This window comes from Mastomys coucha, unplaced genomic scaffold, assembly GCF_008632895.1.
Source record: "Mastomys coucha isolate ucsf_1 unplaced genomic scaffold, UCSF_Mcou_1 pScaffold5, whole genome shotgun sequence".
Lineage (NCBI taxonomy): Eukaryota > Metazoa > Chordata > Mammalia > Rodentia > Muridae > Mastomys > Mastomys coucha.
In genome coordinates this window covers 12,386,024-12,403,290 of record NW_022196911.1, presented here as the reverse complement: position 1 = coordinate 12,403,290, position 17,267 = coordinate 12,386,024, and the positions used below count along the sequence as shown (strand labels likewise).

The 17,267-nt window shown below is 44.8% G+C and overlaps 1 protein-coding gene across 7 annotated transcripts in view; it reads left to right on the top strand.

Moving 5' to 3' along the window:
• The window catches only part of Pde10a (phosphodiesterase 10A), a 459,546-nt gene that overhangs the window by 407,797 nt on the left and 34,482 nt on the right, over positions 1 to 17,267 (top strand). For all 7 annotated transcript variants that reach the window (XM_031351500.1, XM_031351507.1, XM_031351502.1 and 4 more), the window contains 7 exons: positions 4,687 to 4,827; positions 6,437 to 6,592; positions 7,874 to 7,924; positions 8,430 to 8,488; positions 10,234 to 10,285; positions 12,843 to 12,985; positions 14,977 to 15,069. In XM_031351500.1, the coding sequence (XP_031207360.1) occupies positions 4,687 to 4,827; positions 6,437 to 6,592; positions 7,874 to 7,924; positions 8,430 to 8,488; positions 10,234 to 10,285; positions 12,843 to 12,985; positions 14,977 to 15,069 (695 nt within the window). The remainder of the gene's footprint in view (positions 1 to 4,686; positions 4,828 to 6,436; positions 6,593 to 7,873; positions 7,925 to 8,429; positions 8,489 to 10,233; positions 10,286 to 12,842; positions 12,986 to 14,976; positions 15,070 to 17,267) is intronic.

Below are 17,267 nucleotides of genomic sequence, written 5' to 3'. Positions count from 1 at the left end.
TCCTCCTCCTCCTCCTCCTCCTCCTCCTCCTCCTCCTCCTCCCTCTTCTTCCCCTGCCCCCTCCTCTACCTCCTCCACGTCCTTTTCCTGGTTATTATTATTAATTAGATTGTACTCTAGACCAATGAAGAATATAGTTCAAAGAACATTGTTACCTGGGTATAAATTGGGGGTAAATGGAAAAGCTGGGAAACTCAGTGTTTATGTTTGCACATAAAGCTGCAACCTGAAAGTGCTGTATTTTTTTTTATATTTAGCACTGGCAGTTTACTATTGTTGTGATGTTTTTCATTGAACTGTAGAATAAATTCTAAGCAGTATTGAAAAGTACCTTTCTTTGCCTTCCCTGTTATTTCCAAAAGTTGACTCCTTGTGTCCCATTGCCTCCATATGAATTTGCTTCCTAGCACTGCCATCTAGTGGCACAAAGGAATAACACAAAGCCTGGGTATTTTAAACCTGTGTATTCCCACAGGCACCCCCCCCCCCCCACACACACACACACATACAGTTAAAAATTGTTTTAAAATTGAGCTGGCTAGAGCAAAAACAACAAAAAAAAAACAACAATAAAAGGAAGTGTCATAAGTGACGTGATCTTTGAAGTGTGTGTCTGAGAAAAGGTCTGCAGTGTACATTTGCCACTGAAACAGACTGGTTGATATCAGCAGGTCAGGTTTCCCTTCCTCAGTAAATGATATTGTGTTTTTATAAATTGTGTTAATTTATAATTACTATATTAATTATATTATATTAATCTATTAACTTGTACATTTCTACTATTTTTCTCCACATATATACCATATACAATATAGTATATACTATATACTACATATAATTATATATATATACTATATATATAGTATATATATACTATATAGATGATTATATATATATGTATATATATATATAAAATCATCATGGTTTCATCTCTTCCTTGAATTCAGATTATTAGTACCAATCTGGTCTAGTTTAAATTATCTATCTAATCTATCTATATCTATATATGCTTTTATCACACAAATATTGCCCGGTTGGGGGTATCACTTTAACTGGAGAGCTAGCTCTTCTGCTCATCCCTGTTGGTCCCTGGCATATCCCAGTTCAGGTGGCAGTCAGTCAAGTCACCCTGGAGGGGAAGGAGGGTGAGGTCTAGGGTGTTGGGCCTTTCCTTATATTTAGATTTCTAACTTCTGAAGCATTCTTGTGCCATAAATGTTGCTTAGATTTGTATATAGTTAATGTAGGAATTAATCTTAGAGAAGCCCATACTCAATGTTATAAGAAATTAGATATAAATATATGTAAGTATATAAAAATTGTCTGGTGGTATTAATCAATGAAAAACCAAAGATAGCATTTTACTATCTTAATAATGCAAACAACCTAGTCACATCCTTAGCTCAAAAATTAAATCAATCTTGAAAAACAAAACTTCCATTTCCTCGGTTAATTTCTTTAGTACTTATTCCCACCTATTGTGTATTAATACAGTAAAGCATAGTCATCAAGGAAAAATGCTTAGAAAGTTTCACAAAAGGAATTACTATTTTTAAACACTAAGAACTAAGGCAAGATTTGCTTTGCTCTGTCACGGTTAAATGCGTGTTTACAGGCCTTTCCCCTGGTCTGTTTCTATGGGATATACAATAATTCAATGGAGCTTCTCCAGTGGTGGCCAAGCATCAGGCTCAGTCCTGATCATGGAAGTCTTTCATTGACTTTTTCTGTTTGTAGTAGCAGGTCCCTACACTTTCATTTGACTTTAAAAAGTCATGAAGATTGTACTGTCCCCAAACAGGTCATTCCACCTATGCTTGACATGTAATCAGAAAAAAAAAAAATGGGAGCTTTTGAACAGGTGATACATGTTGGGTTAAAAAGAGCTATGGAGGCTGCTCAGCAAGTCAGGACTTTTGCTGCCAAGCCTGTCCACCTGAGCTCCCTGTCCAAATCCCATATAAAGATGGAAGGGGAGATCTCTTTCCCACCCATTGTCCAGTGCCCTCCAAATACAACTGTGGTATGTTCCTCAACAGTCACATGCAAGAAAAAATAAGAAAAGAAAAAGGAAGGGGTGCTGCTCACATAGAGGAGAAAAATCAGCGCAGAAACGGCCTTGGGCCCTTGGCTTTCTCATATCACAGTGTCTCCAAAATTCTAATAGTGGTTTTTATCAGGAACATTTCTGTCTCACAAGCACATGAAATCACAAACTTGTTTGTAAATCCAGTATAATCTCCATCATAAAGAATTACCCTTTCATAATTCTCCCCACGGAGTTTCCAAATTGTAGCAAATACTCGAATATTCTGTAGCCTTCAGAGCAAGTGTTCTCTATGGGATGGCTTTCGGTGCCCCCACCCCTAACCCCCTGGTTACTGGAGTCTTTTACATCTTTCTTAGTCTCTACATCACCCTCTGCAGGTGGCTGTCTGGTAGCACAGGAATGTGTAAGATCTGTGAGTTCGGGACTTTGACAACTAAATATGTTGTTAAGTCTCAAAATCCATACATTGTATACCTTCAGATTGAGCAACTACAACATAAAACAAAGTAGAAAATGCAAAGCTTCATTTGGGAGCTTGCTAGCCTAGAACCGTTCTTTCTCTTATCGCTTAGAGTACATTCTTTATCTAATCACTTAGTTAAACCCAAGTCTCTCCCTTCGTGTCCTGTCTTTGATGGGGGAAAGGACAGGTGCCCAGAACTGGTCTCATGACTGACTTTCCACAATGTGAAAAGTTACTGTCTATTCTGTTTCTTTCTTTCTTTTTTTAACCTGTTGAATACATTGTGGTCTTTTTTTTTCTTGCAACCACCTCTTCCTCTCCTTCATCCATCATTCTTTACTCCTGTCTAAAGAAGAGTGTGATAACTGACTCATCTATAACTTCTAGAGCTGATGGTAGCCTTCCTCCTTAAATGCTAATACACCAACACGTCTCCCTGGATAGTAAGATTATTATACTAAGTTTAAGCACAGTGGCACCTCAGGGGTGAGCTACCTCCCTGTGAATTCTTGGCCAGAGAGAAACCAGAGGCCTCCCAAACAAGGAAGCCCTTTGCTACTGTTGCTGGCTTCCCACCAAAGCTAACTGGTAGGACACCTAAGACACAGATTAAATGGAGTTGGAATTGAACTGGAAGCTTGCTCCCTGCTGGTTGGGTTTCACTGGTCAAGTGCAATGCAGGCTGCTGGAGGGGTTAGGCTAGCAGCAACCTTATCCACCTGCTGGGTCTTAGGCATGGTGAGGAGCTGCTGCTGCTGCTGCTGTTTTGTTAGATAGATATAAGGTACCAAAAAAGCAGCCTTCTGCAAATGATGCTTAGACTCACAGTTCAAAGCTTTCATCCTTGGTCAGAGAAGCTGCTTCTGCAGGGAGCAAGGACTCAGAGCTGGTAATGACTGTGCCAGAACTGAGAAGACCCAGGACTACATGCAGCTAACACATGCTAATAGTAAGTTAGTACCCATTCCTAGCCTCTTAAAAAAAGATCCGTATTTTTGGTCTCTAAGTGTGTTCTTGTGTGTAAGATATCAGGCTTCACCCTTTAACAACTATTTGAATTTCTCTTCTACATACACTTTATTCAAGTCCTGAATGGAATTCCCCTCCCTCCCTCCCTCCCTCCCTCCCTCCCTCCCTCCCTTTCTCCTCTTCTCTCTCCTTCCCTCCTCCCTTGTTTTCCCTGTCTCCCCACTCCCTTCCAGTTGTCTTAACTCAGAAGTTCCAGCTTATAGAATTCCTTGTCCTGTGAGTAAAATGTTCTTTCAAAGAGACTCCTCTGATGGTGGGAAGCTTGGAAAACACATAGAGGCAGATAAGTCAACCATGTTCAGTGCTTGCCTCAGTGGGCATGGGGCTAACATCGAAGTAGTTGGTTGCATGGGTCAGCTGACACAGCCGCTTTATCTTTAAGGTAAAAGTAAGATAGGACCTATTGAATACTTCCAGATTTGTGGATAATCATGATACAACTTTGCTAATTAGAGAATAATTTAAACATTTTTATTAAGTGGAAAATAATTTAAACTATGGATAGATTTGTCAAAATGATTGCTCCTAATACTTTTGAGAATGGATAAAAGCAAAGCAAAACAAAACAAAACAAAACAAAATGCTTGCTTAACCCAGAGTCACTTGATGACATGAAATCACAAAGACTAGCCATGACTTGGTAGTGGGCCCAGAGCGTTCTTAATTCATTGTCCTCCAAAATGTGTAGTTCTATGGTAAGCATCATCATTGACAGGGTCATCAAGCAGTGCTCTGAGAACGCTAGAAAGGCAATGACATCACTGGCCCTGGGCTCAGCATTGGTCACTTGATGTCGCAGAGTCTAGAGTCCAATAGCATGATGCCATCCTTTTTTCCACGGCGTGTCTCACTCAGAGGAGGAGGCTAACTTGAGAGAGTGTGTGTGTGTGTGTGTGTGTGTGTGCCTGTATGCTTGTGAGTTCTGATCTTAAACCTGCCTTCTGTGTGAAGCAGGAATATGAATCTTCCCATATTAGGCTCCAGGCTGCCCCCTTTGAAGATCCTTGCATCACCCCATGTCTTGTCGTGTGATTGGCTCCCAGATTTCACGGGACCTAGTTAGGTAGTGCTCTGGAGTCTTGCTGATATCAGGTAAGATAGAGGAGGCCATCTAAAAAAAAAAGTTGTCTTTTCTTCTTCCCAGAGTCTGTGTGTGTTCACACCACCCGGAATGAAGGAAGGTCAACCCCGGCTCATCCCCGCAGGGCCCATCACACAGGGAACCACCATCTCTGCCTATGTGGCCAAATCTAGGAAGACGCTGCTGGTAGAGGACATCCTTGGGGTAAGGTGCTTTGACCCTGGTGGTCCAAGGACTTAATTAAGAAAGATGATATACTTCATTTTGGTCTTGTCATTCAAGTGGTTTCATGATTAACTATAAAAGCATTAAATGGAGATACAGATCAATAAATGAATAGACTTAGAGTTTAACCCTCTTATTCAGAAAGTTACACCAGTGGTAGTCCCTGTGATATAGAGCCCTTATTTCAACAGATGGTTAAACAGAAAAAAAAAAAAAAAGAAGTTTATATCCATGTAAAGTAGCTGGTGCAGCACCTCTTGGTAATTCACGTTGACACAGATGCAGGACTGACCACCCCATCTGAATGGCTCCCTGCAGTGCTCAGTTCTCAGGCATCTATGGATGGCCATTTTGTTGAGGTGGGCTGTAGGTTTCTGGGTAACGTAAGACAGAAGTCAGCTGGCCATGAGTTAGGTGTGACTGGTCTCCAGTGACCTTGTTGGCGTCTCCCACTCCCCACCTGTGAGGACAGCCTGGCAGGGTCCGATGAGAAGAGGAGTAGAAAGTTAAAAGCCCACCGTAGACATCGAACTCACTGCCTTCCCCTTATTCCAGAATAGCAATCGCATGCACAGGCCTGAGGCCCCGGCTGAGTCTCCTCAGTGTCAGAGAGTGCTAGAAAAGATGTGGCTGCCAAGAGGGATGGCAGACAGATCCTTAGCATAGTCTGTCAAGTGTGTTCAGGCAGATGTCTGGTGAATGTCACTGCAGGGGGGTGTAGGCCTCACAGGGGACAAATACAGGCAATGACATATGTGGGGGAGTTAGCTTTGGGAAAGTGCTAAGCTGATGGAGACTTGAAATATGATTTTTTTTTTCCTGACAATGACTTACCTAGAACAAACTTACTATTGCTTTATTGGAGGAAAGAAAGGAAAGAAGAAAGGAAGGGAGGAGGAAGAAAAGAAAGAAAAAAGGAAGTAAGAGAAGAAAGGAGGAAGGAAAGAAAGCAGGAAAGAAAAAAGGGTCTATAATGAGGAAAGAGAAGGAAGCGAGAGTAGATGCTCTGTGGATTCTCCTTTGAAAACGTACGGTTCTGAGCACAGGCTTTCAGAAGCTCAAAGCCACAGGAACACTTTCATATTGCCCTTGATTCAGGGAGGGTCTGATGTGTCCCGTTAGTGTCCCGTAGATGGGAGGAAGTGAACACACACAACTGCCGTCTTCATATCAACCCTTCCCATGGCTCTGTACTGGCTTGCTGGAATTTTAGCTGAGAGAGAACATCGTTCAGGCTGAACCCATCTTCCCTGTGGTGATTAGTAACTAACTGAGAACCTTTGTCTCAATGCCATGGCATGGACCCTTGAGGCTCAACTCGGGACATGGTTAGCAGGACTTTAAAAACAGAAGAGAAGGCGTGTTTGCATGCACCTGTCTTCATGTGTGGGTTTGCCTGTGCTTTCTCTGCTGTGTTCACCTGGGAAGCCTGGGGTGGTTCCAGCAGAGGAGGAGGGAGCGAGTGCCAGACGTGCTGAAAAGTGTTCTTACGGTCACATGATGCTGGCATCCGCTGTCCCTCATAAAACATGTGCATGCAAAAGCTGAGAGGCACTGACGTTCCAGGCTTTCCTTGCTTGATTTCCAGGACGAGCGATTTCCACGAGGCACTGGCTTACAATCAGGAACCCGAATCCAGTCTGTGCTTTGCTTGCCCATTGTCACTGCCATCGGAGACTTGATTGGCATCCTTGAACTGTACAGGCACTGGGGCAAAGAGGCCTTCTGCCTCAGCCATCAGGAGGTGAGGCTCCGACCCTGCTCTCTGCACCTTCTGTCCTCTTCCCTTGGTTGGTGGCCCCTACCAGTGTTGACAACATGCATGGATCTCCAAGTCACTATCTGCCTGACTGTGTCCGGCTACGAATAGCAGTGTTCTTAAAAAACGGCTTTCTTGAGCAGCTGTTTTTAGAGAAGACTGGCTAAATCAGAAGTACACTGTTTCGGCTTTTCTTTTTCCTGTATAAAAATATCTTAACAACAACAACAACAACAAAAATGTGCTTTGGTGCATATCCAGCCAAGGAACAGGATGGCATCCCAGTTGCCTTGTGTCTTCCCTAGATGTGTTTTCTTCTTAAGTTACATGAGCATTCCAGTCTCTGATCTCTCTTTATGGGGTGCATTTTTGGAGTTGACTCATTGACACTGAAGTCACACACTACCAGCACTTGGTACCTCTCCTGTGCTGGATGGACCAGGTCCCTCGAGGTCTGGCTCCACCCTCTTCCTGAATGATCTACTTCTAGTTTCTTGGGCTGCCCCTCACTTCTTCCACACCCAGCCCCCTGGGAAGAAGTCTTGCCTCCCTGTGCCATGGAGGGAGCAGGCCCTGTCACCTCACACCTAGTGCCCTGAGTGCCTCCTGCCATGAAACCTGTCAGGTCCTTCCTTCTGTCCTGCCATGTGCACCCACAGCACCCACGGCACCCACTACTCTCCTTTCAATTGCACGGGACACTTCCTTCCTGTCCAGCCTTGGTCTTATTCCCTCCTCTGGAACTGTACCTGGAACTAATACTTTATGCCCAGCAAAGATGTGTAAAGTGGAAACCAGTGACAGAAGGGGAATATGGGCTGGGGAGGATGACTCAATGGGCAGCATGAAAGTGGGTTCCCTGGAACCCCTCTAAAAAGCCAAGTGTGGCAATGTAAATCTCTGTAGTCACTAGTCCTGGGGAGCAGGAGACAGGTGGGCCCCTGAGACTCTGTCCATCAAATCTAGCCTAATAGCTGTGCTCCAGGCACACGTGACACACACAGAAATAAAAGTAAAAACACAATTGGAATATAAGTTTAAGTCCTCAAATGCATGGGGTGTGCACACGGAATTTTTCCCTTTTAGGGATCCCACACCAGCCTGAAAAAGGCAATTAGAGATGTTTTCTGTTGAATTTCTTGCTAAATTAAAAAGTAATTGTTTAATATTAAAACAAGATGATACACGCTGGCCACATGGCTTGCTGTGCAAACCTGCAGATCCAAGATCAAGGTTGCCTGATATGTGTATGTGTATGTTTTGTAGGTTGCAACAGCCAATCTTGCTTGGGCTTCCGTAGCAATACACCAGGTGCAGGTGAGTCTGGGGAGTTCTTGTGAGGACATCACAAGGCAAATGGTAGTGTGGGCTGGGTGTGAGGCTAGCAAGTGACCTCTTGGGTACTGTACTATATCTGAACCATTTCATCTACTAGATCCCTTACATTCACTTGTAAACCATGTTAAGCCTCATTATACATACATAGAGGTTGTATTTTTTCAGGACAAGAAGAAAAGCGCAATTGCAGGGTGGGGCCATGAGTAGAAGATTCTCCTTGGCCCACGATGTATGTGCCAGATGAAAAGGTTTAGAAGTAGGAGTAGATGTGTCACTCAGTCAGGGAGGACCTTGTATCTGTCCCAGATCACAGAGCTGTGCCATGCTCCAGTGAGATAACAAACATAAGGTTCTCTCAAACACTTTAGCCTGTTGCTCTTTTCCGGCAGTAAGGCTGACAGGTGCCAGTGTTAACAGTGCTCTGGGTTCGGTTCCAGCCAGCAGAGAGCTCTTGAATAACTAACAACCATTGTATATGTGGCAGGTGTGCCGAGGTCTCGCCAAACAGACCGAACTGAATGACTTCCTGCTTGATGTATCAAAGTAAGTGTTTTCCTGGACTTCTCCCAGGTTTGGTGATAAGGGACATAAAGTGCAGGTCCTGATGGTAACACATCTCCATCCGCTGCATGGGCAAGCATCCTGGGAAAAGTCATTAGTCACGTGTGGATTATAGAATTGCATCTTTCTCCACAATCAGCTTGTATGTTAAAGATGACAGATGCATACATGGTTGTCTTTATGTGACATTTATTTTGTAAATAGACCCTCTTAGAATATGTTGCCTCTGATCTCTCTACCTTTTCCCAGGATGTGTGCTCTGTCTTTTTCTAATAATGTCTCTTTGCCCAGTATTGTTAATAATGCCTTTCTGTGTAAAGTGTCTTGGAGGTGATTTTGAGAAAACAGTCCCATTTCCTGGAAGCTTGGTCTAGATCATCTCCCTTGGGTTGGTAGTAGAAGCCATTAAAGGTATTTATTAAACTCCGGGTTGCTACATCAGGGGGACAACCTACCTCATTAAGAACCAAAACCTTAAAGTCCCGGACATGGTCATCCAGGTCATGCCCTCCTACCAGAGTTCCCTAAAGCCGGGGGTGGGGGGCAAGGCGACCGGGATGACATAGGACACAGCCACTCCTCCCTGGCCTCCAGCAGCACTGTTGCCAGCCCTAGCTGCTCTTGTCCCTGCTGTGGCACTTCCTAACTCCTCACCAGCACGTGCTGGAGCGCTACAGAATACTCAGACTGTGAGTTGCTAGCTCATTTTGCAGCTGTTCTTTGGAATCTGAAATTAGAGGCCGAAGTAGTTTTAATGATCACTCAGTCAGCTCTACTTTCAAATAGTTAAACCCTGTGAAATGTGACGGGGCAATGCTGAAGCTACTTCAGAGACCAGAGAAAGGGAACATTTGCATATTTTAAAAGTGTTCCAAAGCTATCTAAATCCCTATGTGACATTCCATGGCCTCCTGCCCTTCTGTTCCAGTAGGAAGCTGGGTCACCCCAGGGCTTCCTTCTCCTATGCAGGACTGAGTTCACAATGCAGGGAAGCATTGAGCCAAACTGTCCTCAATCTAAGGAGACTGTATTGTGGTATCACTGTATGCCAGACTAATTTCAGAGCAGGGCTGAAACCTTCACAAAGACAGCAGACCCCATATCGTGTGTTCTCTAATGAGTCCTGTGATGGCCAGTTGTTAGGGAATCTTTGGGATTCAAGACATCTTAGCAGCTGTCTCCCTGCCTCCATAGCACACTCCTGCTTCTGAGCCTGTGTTTTACTTTAGTTAAATGAAACAATGCAGGTCACTGACCACTTGCAGTATGAAGCTTCATCTCTGGTCAGTTCTGGTGTCTTGGTATGGTTTAGCTTCTACCTTCTCCATTTTTTTCCTCAGCGACCATGTGTATTCTAACTATATTGGCAGATTTAATAAATTTAAAGTTTTTTTTCCCTTGAGACCATTCATGAGAACATTAGGTTTGGTTGACCTGAATCAAATCCCAGTTAACTCTCATTACAGCTTTTCCCCTACCTCTCAACTGAGCAATAATATAATTCATGGATGACTCCATTGCATTTAGTCTGTACTAAGGCAGTGATAATGGTTCATTGATTTAAAAAAAAATGTTTATTGCTTCTGAAAGAAAACAAAAAAATATCAAATTACATGTATATCCATTTATTTACAATTGGAACCCATATGCTGTGTTCAGAGTTTAACATGCACTGTGATAGCAGTAAGGTTACTCATGGGATTCATCTTCTGTATTTTCTTTTTCAGGACATACTTTGATAACATAGTTGCCATAGACTCTCTACTTGAACACATCATGGTAGGTCTTTTTTAGCTTTGGCCATGATTTTCTTTAAACCCTTATCCCTTAGACTTCATTCATGGTGTGACATTTGTGTATATTAGGAGAATACACTCTGTTAATTTATACAAACTATGGTGCTCTGAGATTCCCCCTGGCATTTCTTCACCACTGCTATAATCTGGGGAGGGCATCAGAACAGACTTACTTAAACAGTCCTTTTTGGGAAAAGCTTGGTTTCTGCTTCCTGGTCTCCAAGGTACTTCTTGTACAAGGCACGTTAGGAAGCCCCACTGGATGCTGACGCTAAAGTTCAGTCTACTTGAGTTACATTTCAGCATTCCTCTCCTGAAAGCGGGTACCCTGAGAAATTTTCTGTGGTAACTCCCATGGCCACACCATCTGCATCTGGAGATGCCTGACTCAGCTCTTCTTCAAACGCATGGGCTCTCAGGTCCAGCCTCTTCCAGAAATTCCAGAGTTCTCAGCCATGCTCAGTCACTCAGTTGTGTCTGAGTTTTTCTAACTGTGTCTGTCCACCCAGCCCCTACTCCTTGCTGCCCAACTTCATGCTTCCCTCTGTCGGTCGTGAGAGTCGATGGCATGCTCCACTGTTTCTATTTGGTGGCTAACTCTTATTTCTATGTTGGGTTCTTTCCCAGCACCTGCTTCCTTATTGTGTTTTCCTTCCATGACTCTGTCCTTCCTACATGTCACTCATCTTTTACCCACTTTGTGAGCTTTTTGTCCCACCCCTTTGACCAGCTGGTTATTTCAGCCCCACATCTGATCACTGATGGCTTTTGGAAGTAAACCCTAAAATATTTTCTGAGCATTTCAGCTACCCTGTTACCTTCCATCTGCACACTGGGGAACTGGTAGCTGGTGGAGCTGCAGTGGCTTGTTTTATCATTTTTCAGTTTCTCTTTGCTTTTTTGCCTCCTCATCCCCCCGCCTCCCCCATCAATTAGGATATGGGTGTCCCTCCAGGCCTTCCTTTCCCAGGGTTTCCTGCTTGCTTTATCTTACATAGTGTCCTAGTCTTCACAACTGTTTAGGGGAAGGCTGAGGGTCCTGACTGAGTGTTGCATGGCTGCACATAGTGTGAGGCTCACATGCTGACGTGCTCCAGCTACAGAGGCATCAGACTGCCACTGGCAGAAATGTGGTTGGTGGCACTGTGGAATGATAGCCACAGTTACAAAGTGGGAAGAGAACTGACTGGGGAAAGAAGAAGGGGGACTGAGTATGAATGGGAGGGAAAGCATGCGGGCATGAAGATTAGAAACAATAGGAAATGTTAGGATAAGTACGAGGGGGAAGATGCTTATAAAAGGCTCCTGGGAGACAGGCTAAAAATGACAACAAACAAAATATAGAAGTGTTAAGAAAGATGAATAAATAAGAATGAGGGGCTAGTGGGAGATACCTCGGTAGTGAAGGTCGCATGCTGCTCTCGGAGTACAGTTCTCAGTGTACACAACTCAGTGTACAGTTCTCTCTGGTAGCTCACAGTGGTCTGTGACTCCGGCACTCTTTTGACCTCAGTGGTCACTCTCATGTATCTGCACAGACTAACACTCATGGATTCCTAAAAAGGGAAATAGAAACAGTTAGATCTGTAATTCTTCTTCGTTGAGATAAACATAGTGACACACTTACTTGGCTTGGTTGTTTTTGAAGCCACTCTGTCGGTGGAGAGCGGACTGCTAGTGTAAATAATTGGAACAAGTGAAGCCCACTAGCCAGCCTGGCCTCCCTCACAAGAGCAGTGTCTATTTAGCACTCAGCCTAGATGTGCTTGGTAGTGCTCTTGCAACTGAACGACACCCCCAGCTCTTAGGACCAAGATTTGTGTGGTTTCTTAGCCTCGAGGGGGTCCTGCCTCTCAGGGTCCTGGGACTCTGATCCCCACCGGCCCTTCTTCCACCATTGAAGCCTGAGGTAGAAAAATCTGAGAGGCAAGAAGAGGCTAGGAACTTTCCTGCTCTTGAGCTTGGAAAGCCATCTCTTTGTGCTGGCCAGTCTGTGTCTCATGTATTTCTTGTTTAGTCAGTGGCTTACTGTGTAGCCCCGGCTGGGCCAGAAACCAGAGATCTGCCTGCTTCTGCCTTCAGAATGAGGAGATTAGAGGTGTGGATGATCTCATATTACTTACAGTCACTGTTCACAGACATCCAGCAGACTGAGTGGGTGTTGGCCACAGCTGGTGGAGACAGACCGAGGCACCAGGAACATCCTGATAGGCTCCTGGCAGGAAGAGCTCAGAGAGCTTGAGGATTCTCAGTAAGGGATGCCACTAGCTGGTCAGCAGCTCATAGGAAGTGCTCTAATATTTCAAGATCAGTAGGAACATGGGTGCTCATGAACTGTGCTTGTTGGCATGTGCTGGGATCAGCACGCAGACAGACTTACACGTAACTTCCGTTCTGCTTCATAATCTACGTACCTCTATTCACAGTCCTGACTTCCTCCCCGGTACAGTGTAGCTGAAGTAAAAATGCATCCATGCTAAGGCACACTGTAACCATCTTCAGCTCCCCACTGGCTGACTCTGGTTTCTCATCCACCTCAGATATATGCAAAAAATCTAGTGAACGCCGACCGCTGCGCGCTCTTCCAGGTGGACCACAAGAACAAGGAACTGTACTCAGACCTGTTTGACATTGGGGAGGAGAAGGAGGGGAAGCCCGTCTTCAAGAAGACCAAGGAGATCAGGTACAGCTAGAGCGACCTTCCTGGCTCCGATGCAGACGTGCAGGTCTCCTGCCGCACCTCTCTGTGCCAATTCACAGGTGCGCTGACAACACTTGTCATACTGTGGTATCACTCCCACCAGGACCCGCCTCCTGAAGGTAGTGCTTCTGGGAATGACATTGCAGCGCCAGCGAAACCACACCTAGGAAGCGTTAGCGTCACTCCTGGAAACGCCGTCTTCCGGAGGCGGTCCTTTTGGAAATCATGTTGGAAAAACTTACTAGTGCTCCCAGGTAGGTAAAGGTCGCCCCAGCGGCAGCAGGCAGGCTCCTGTGTCTAGGAGCGGGGCGAATTTAACCAACTTAGCCCCTGCTCCTTCCCAACCCATAAGGACTAACGGCCCAGAGGCGAGGAAATCAATGACTTGAACACCTGAATTCAGGGCCTGGCCATAGGCTGAACCAACTACCCTTCTGCTGCATTTACAAAGGAAAGCCCTCTTTGTGCCTTCAGTGGCCATCTACCGTCATTGAAATGGGCAAATGGCCCTTACATGTTGGTAAAGTCCTGGTGCCTCAGTCTAGACACAACCTGGAACCTGCAAGGAGCACTAAAGGTGGAGGAGTTGAGAGTCATGTGCACAGGTCAATGGTGGCCTCTTGCTTTCTGTCCATTTGAACCTTCCAATCACCACTATAAAACTCTCTAGAGAGACATCTCAACACTAAAACTGCTTTTTCACTGGGCTACTTTGTCATGTTGGGGAACTAATGCCAGGGGACAAAGTGAGCAGCCACAGGCTGTCTCCGCTCGGCCCTGGCACTTCCAGCTGTTTCTAGGTTGACGGATCCCGGGTTACATAGTCATATAATGCTGATGTGGAGGGCACTGTGGGAGTATGTGGGGCATCTTACATTTTGTTCACTTATTGGTTTGGTTATATTCTGGGTTTGCCAGTCTGGTCACAGTCACCTGGTTTCTCTTGCTTAAGTTTGGGCTCACACGTCGGGCGCTGGCCTAACTGTGGAGACCTTAGCTCATTTTTACAAGCACAGGAATGGGGGTGGAGGGAACCAGGCTGTCTGGCTCTGTGAGATCTAGTTGAGGCTGACCTCCATTCATCACTTTGTGCTCACTACGGAGCACACCAAAAGCTCAAGGGAAGTCCCCATACATAGGCTCTCAGAGCAAGTTAGACAGATGCATGTCATGAATACCTATGGCATGGCTCATGGTGTTTAATTTGTGCTCCTTGAAGCATGAAGGAGACAAGGAGGCTGGCAGCTTTGCACTTCACGCAGGGTTGGTCCTTTGCGGGATATTGTTATTCTGTCTTGGATCCATGCCCTTTTGAGTTTCTGAAAAATCTTAGCATGAGTTGTTGATGTGTTTCTTAATTAGCTAAATTTTGAAATAAACAGACCTATGATTATAATACAGTAGCATGAAAAATATTGATCAATGTGATGCTTTATTGCAAAAGTACAACTAAGTACAATCAGTTCATATTTAGAGTCTGATTGTTTTTAAAACGAGCACAGTAGAGGCATGAAAACACCTTTGTACTGTTTCTGTGTAGTGCGTGGGTTACAGACAACGGGTCTACAGAGCTGGGCCGGGGCTGTCTGCACTCAAGGAAGTGAACCCAGCAGCACAGTGGGAGAAGTCTACTAAGGAGATGTACACGCTGTAACTGACGAGAGGATCCGCTGTACAGGGAGATTGTTGTCAGGCAGGGCTAGGCATCAGCAGCAAAGTTTTCAGTTTCAGTTTGTGGTCACGTACACAGTCTCAAGTTGTTATGCGTTACATCTTAAGACAATGTTCTGAGTGATCACTGCAGGGTAATTTTCTGCTTTACTTGTACATATTTCATAAGATTATTCAGGATACATAAATGTAAATTTAATTTCCTAATTAAAAAGAGGCTCAATTCAAATATCGAATGCTAATGGAACACTTCAGAACTCTTTTAACTAATCACCACGGCCCTCCCTTTTTCGTTTCTGCAGATTTTCCATCGAGAAAGGGATTGCTGGTCAAGTAGCAAGAACGGGCGAAGTCCTGAACATTCCTGATGCCTACGCGGACCCTCGCTTTAACAGGTGGGCAGAGAGCTCCGCCCTTGTCCTTTCTCCTTTGAGGTAGATTCCAGGGGGCTGAAGCCCCTCTGAAGGAGTCTTGGTTCATAATGTCCCAGTCTGCTATCAGAGGTCCGTGTCCTCAGACACTTTCAGAATGATGGTCTGAGGCTATTCAAGGGTCAGCCTTCCCCACTGGGGGCTCCACAGGGTGTCAAGTGTCAGCTGACAGCTGTGGGCTTCTGGGGCTGGGGCTGGGGTTAGGGCTAGGGCTGGGACGTCATGATTTCATGCCATTGCTACTTGTCTCCATGTGCCCTACAGCTGCCACACAGTGGTAAGGAAATAGGTTTTAGATTGTCACGTCTGTTTTTGAACTAAGGCTCTGTCATTTATCCACTATAGATGGAATGAGGGGGAGCGGGGTCAGTTATTTGATTTCTTTGTCCTATAGTTTCATCTTCTTTTAACTGGTATGAGAACGCCTATTTGTAATCGTTTCTTGGGACTACAGATAATTTTCCTAAGAGCTCTGGAAGCTTTGCTGCACACAGAGTAGGAACTGAGCGAGCCACACAGCTGGGATGTTGCTCGAGTGTAGCATGAAGATGAGGTACTAAGGATTTGTTATTCATGTGAGACTCTGGAGAACTCGAAATCAAAGAATAAGTTTTGTTAGGTTCTTTGAAGTTGGAAGTCACAAGGTAAAGATGGTGAGGCTGTTACAGCAATATATCAGATATGCAGTAACAGTGTTTAGATGGTGAGGCTGTTACAGCAATATATCAGATATGCAGTAACAGTGTTTAGATGGTGAGGCTGTTACAGCAATATATCAGATATGTAGTAACAGTGTTTAGATGGTGAGGCTGTTACAGCAATATATCAGATATGCAGTAACAGTGTTACTTTAAATAAGTATAATCAGCTGGCAGCATTTCCTATGATTAATGATAGGTGTCAGATAATGTAAGACTCATATAGAAACATAGCTGTATTAATATTTTACCAACAAGTTGAGTATACTAATAACCTTAGTTTTTTTCCCCCCAAGCAAGCTTGCTTGTCCTTAGACTGCCTAAATATTGAAATCAATCGTCATCATTTAAAATCCTTAGGTAAAGTCTGTGAGTCAAGACTGTTGAGAAAATAGAAAATGCAGCCAATGGATTGAGGGGGATACTGACGGGCAAAGCATGTGATGTCACTGTCTTTATATCTAGGCTGTGCAAGGCAGCCCTGTAAAGGACAGAGCATGTAGGCTTCACCAGAAAGGATGCACTTATAGCCACTCAACAACACATGGAGAATAAACGGGTCACCTTCTAGTATGCACCAGGCAAGCAGCTGAGATCTTAAGATTGGCATCAGGGTGGAAAGGGCAAAGATGGTGGCATGACCTTGTGCTTCGCTGGTGAGAGTAGATGATAAGCAGCCTCTTAGGAAAACAGAGGTACAGTTCTGACCATGAGCGATCCACCAGTCTGCCCTCCTCCTACATAGACACTCCAAGGGAGATGAAATCATTTGTCTAAAGACTCAGCTACAACACGCCCCCCCCCACCCCAACAGCCTTACTTGAAACAGCCAGTAACTAGCTATTAACAAATGATGCCGACCATTAAGTGGAGTGTGGATAAATGAAATGTGCCTTTGGTGGGGACTACAGCCCAGAAGCAAGGGCTAGATGGTTCTTGAACAGCATGGGTAAGCAAGAGAAGCCAGGTCCGTGGGTCTGTGCCTGATTCTGGGGAACTCAGTCTTTGTTTTCAGAAACCTTCTCCTCAGGTCAGGGGACAGCAAACCCTCTGTTCTGAAGGACACAATGGTGAGAAGTTTTGCTTCAGGAGCCCAGCACTCTGCTCTCATAGAGTGTCCACAAATGAAGGCAGCCATGTCCTGCAGGGATAACCGTGGTTGCTGATGCCTGCTCTAGATTCTCACTTAAAACGCTTTAGCAAGTTACCAGTCTCATAACTCTGACCAAGTTCAAAGGAAGATACTGTCTACCAAACTTCCTGACTTTCCCCCAGATCACCCACCCTGGCCAGGAGCCTCCAGGAGAGACTGCCCTAGAAAACTATTATAAACACACTCAAACAAGCCTGAATATTTGTGAAATGTTTTAATAAGACACTTTCACTTTCACACCATCTCAAATCACCAGCACCACTCCGGCCATTGGTAACGCATGTGTACAAGCTACAGAGCAATGTGTGTGT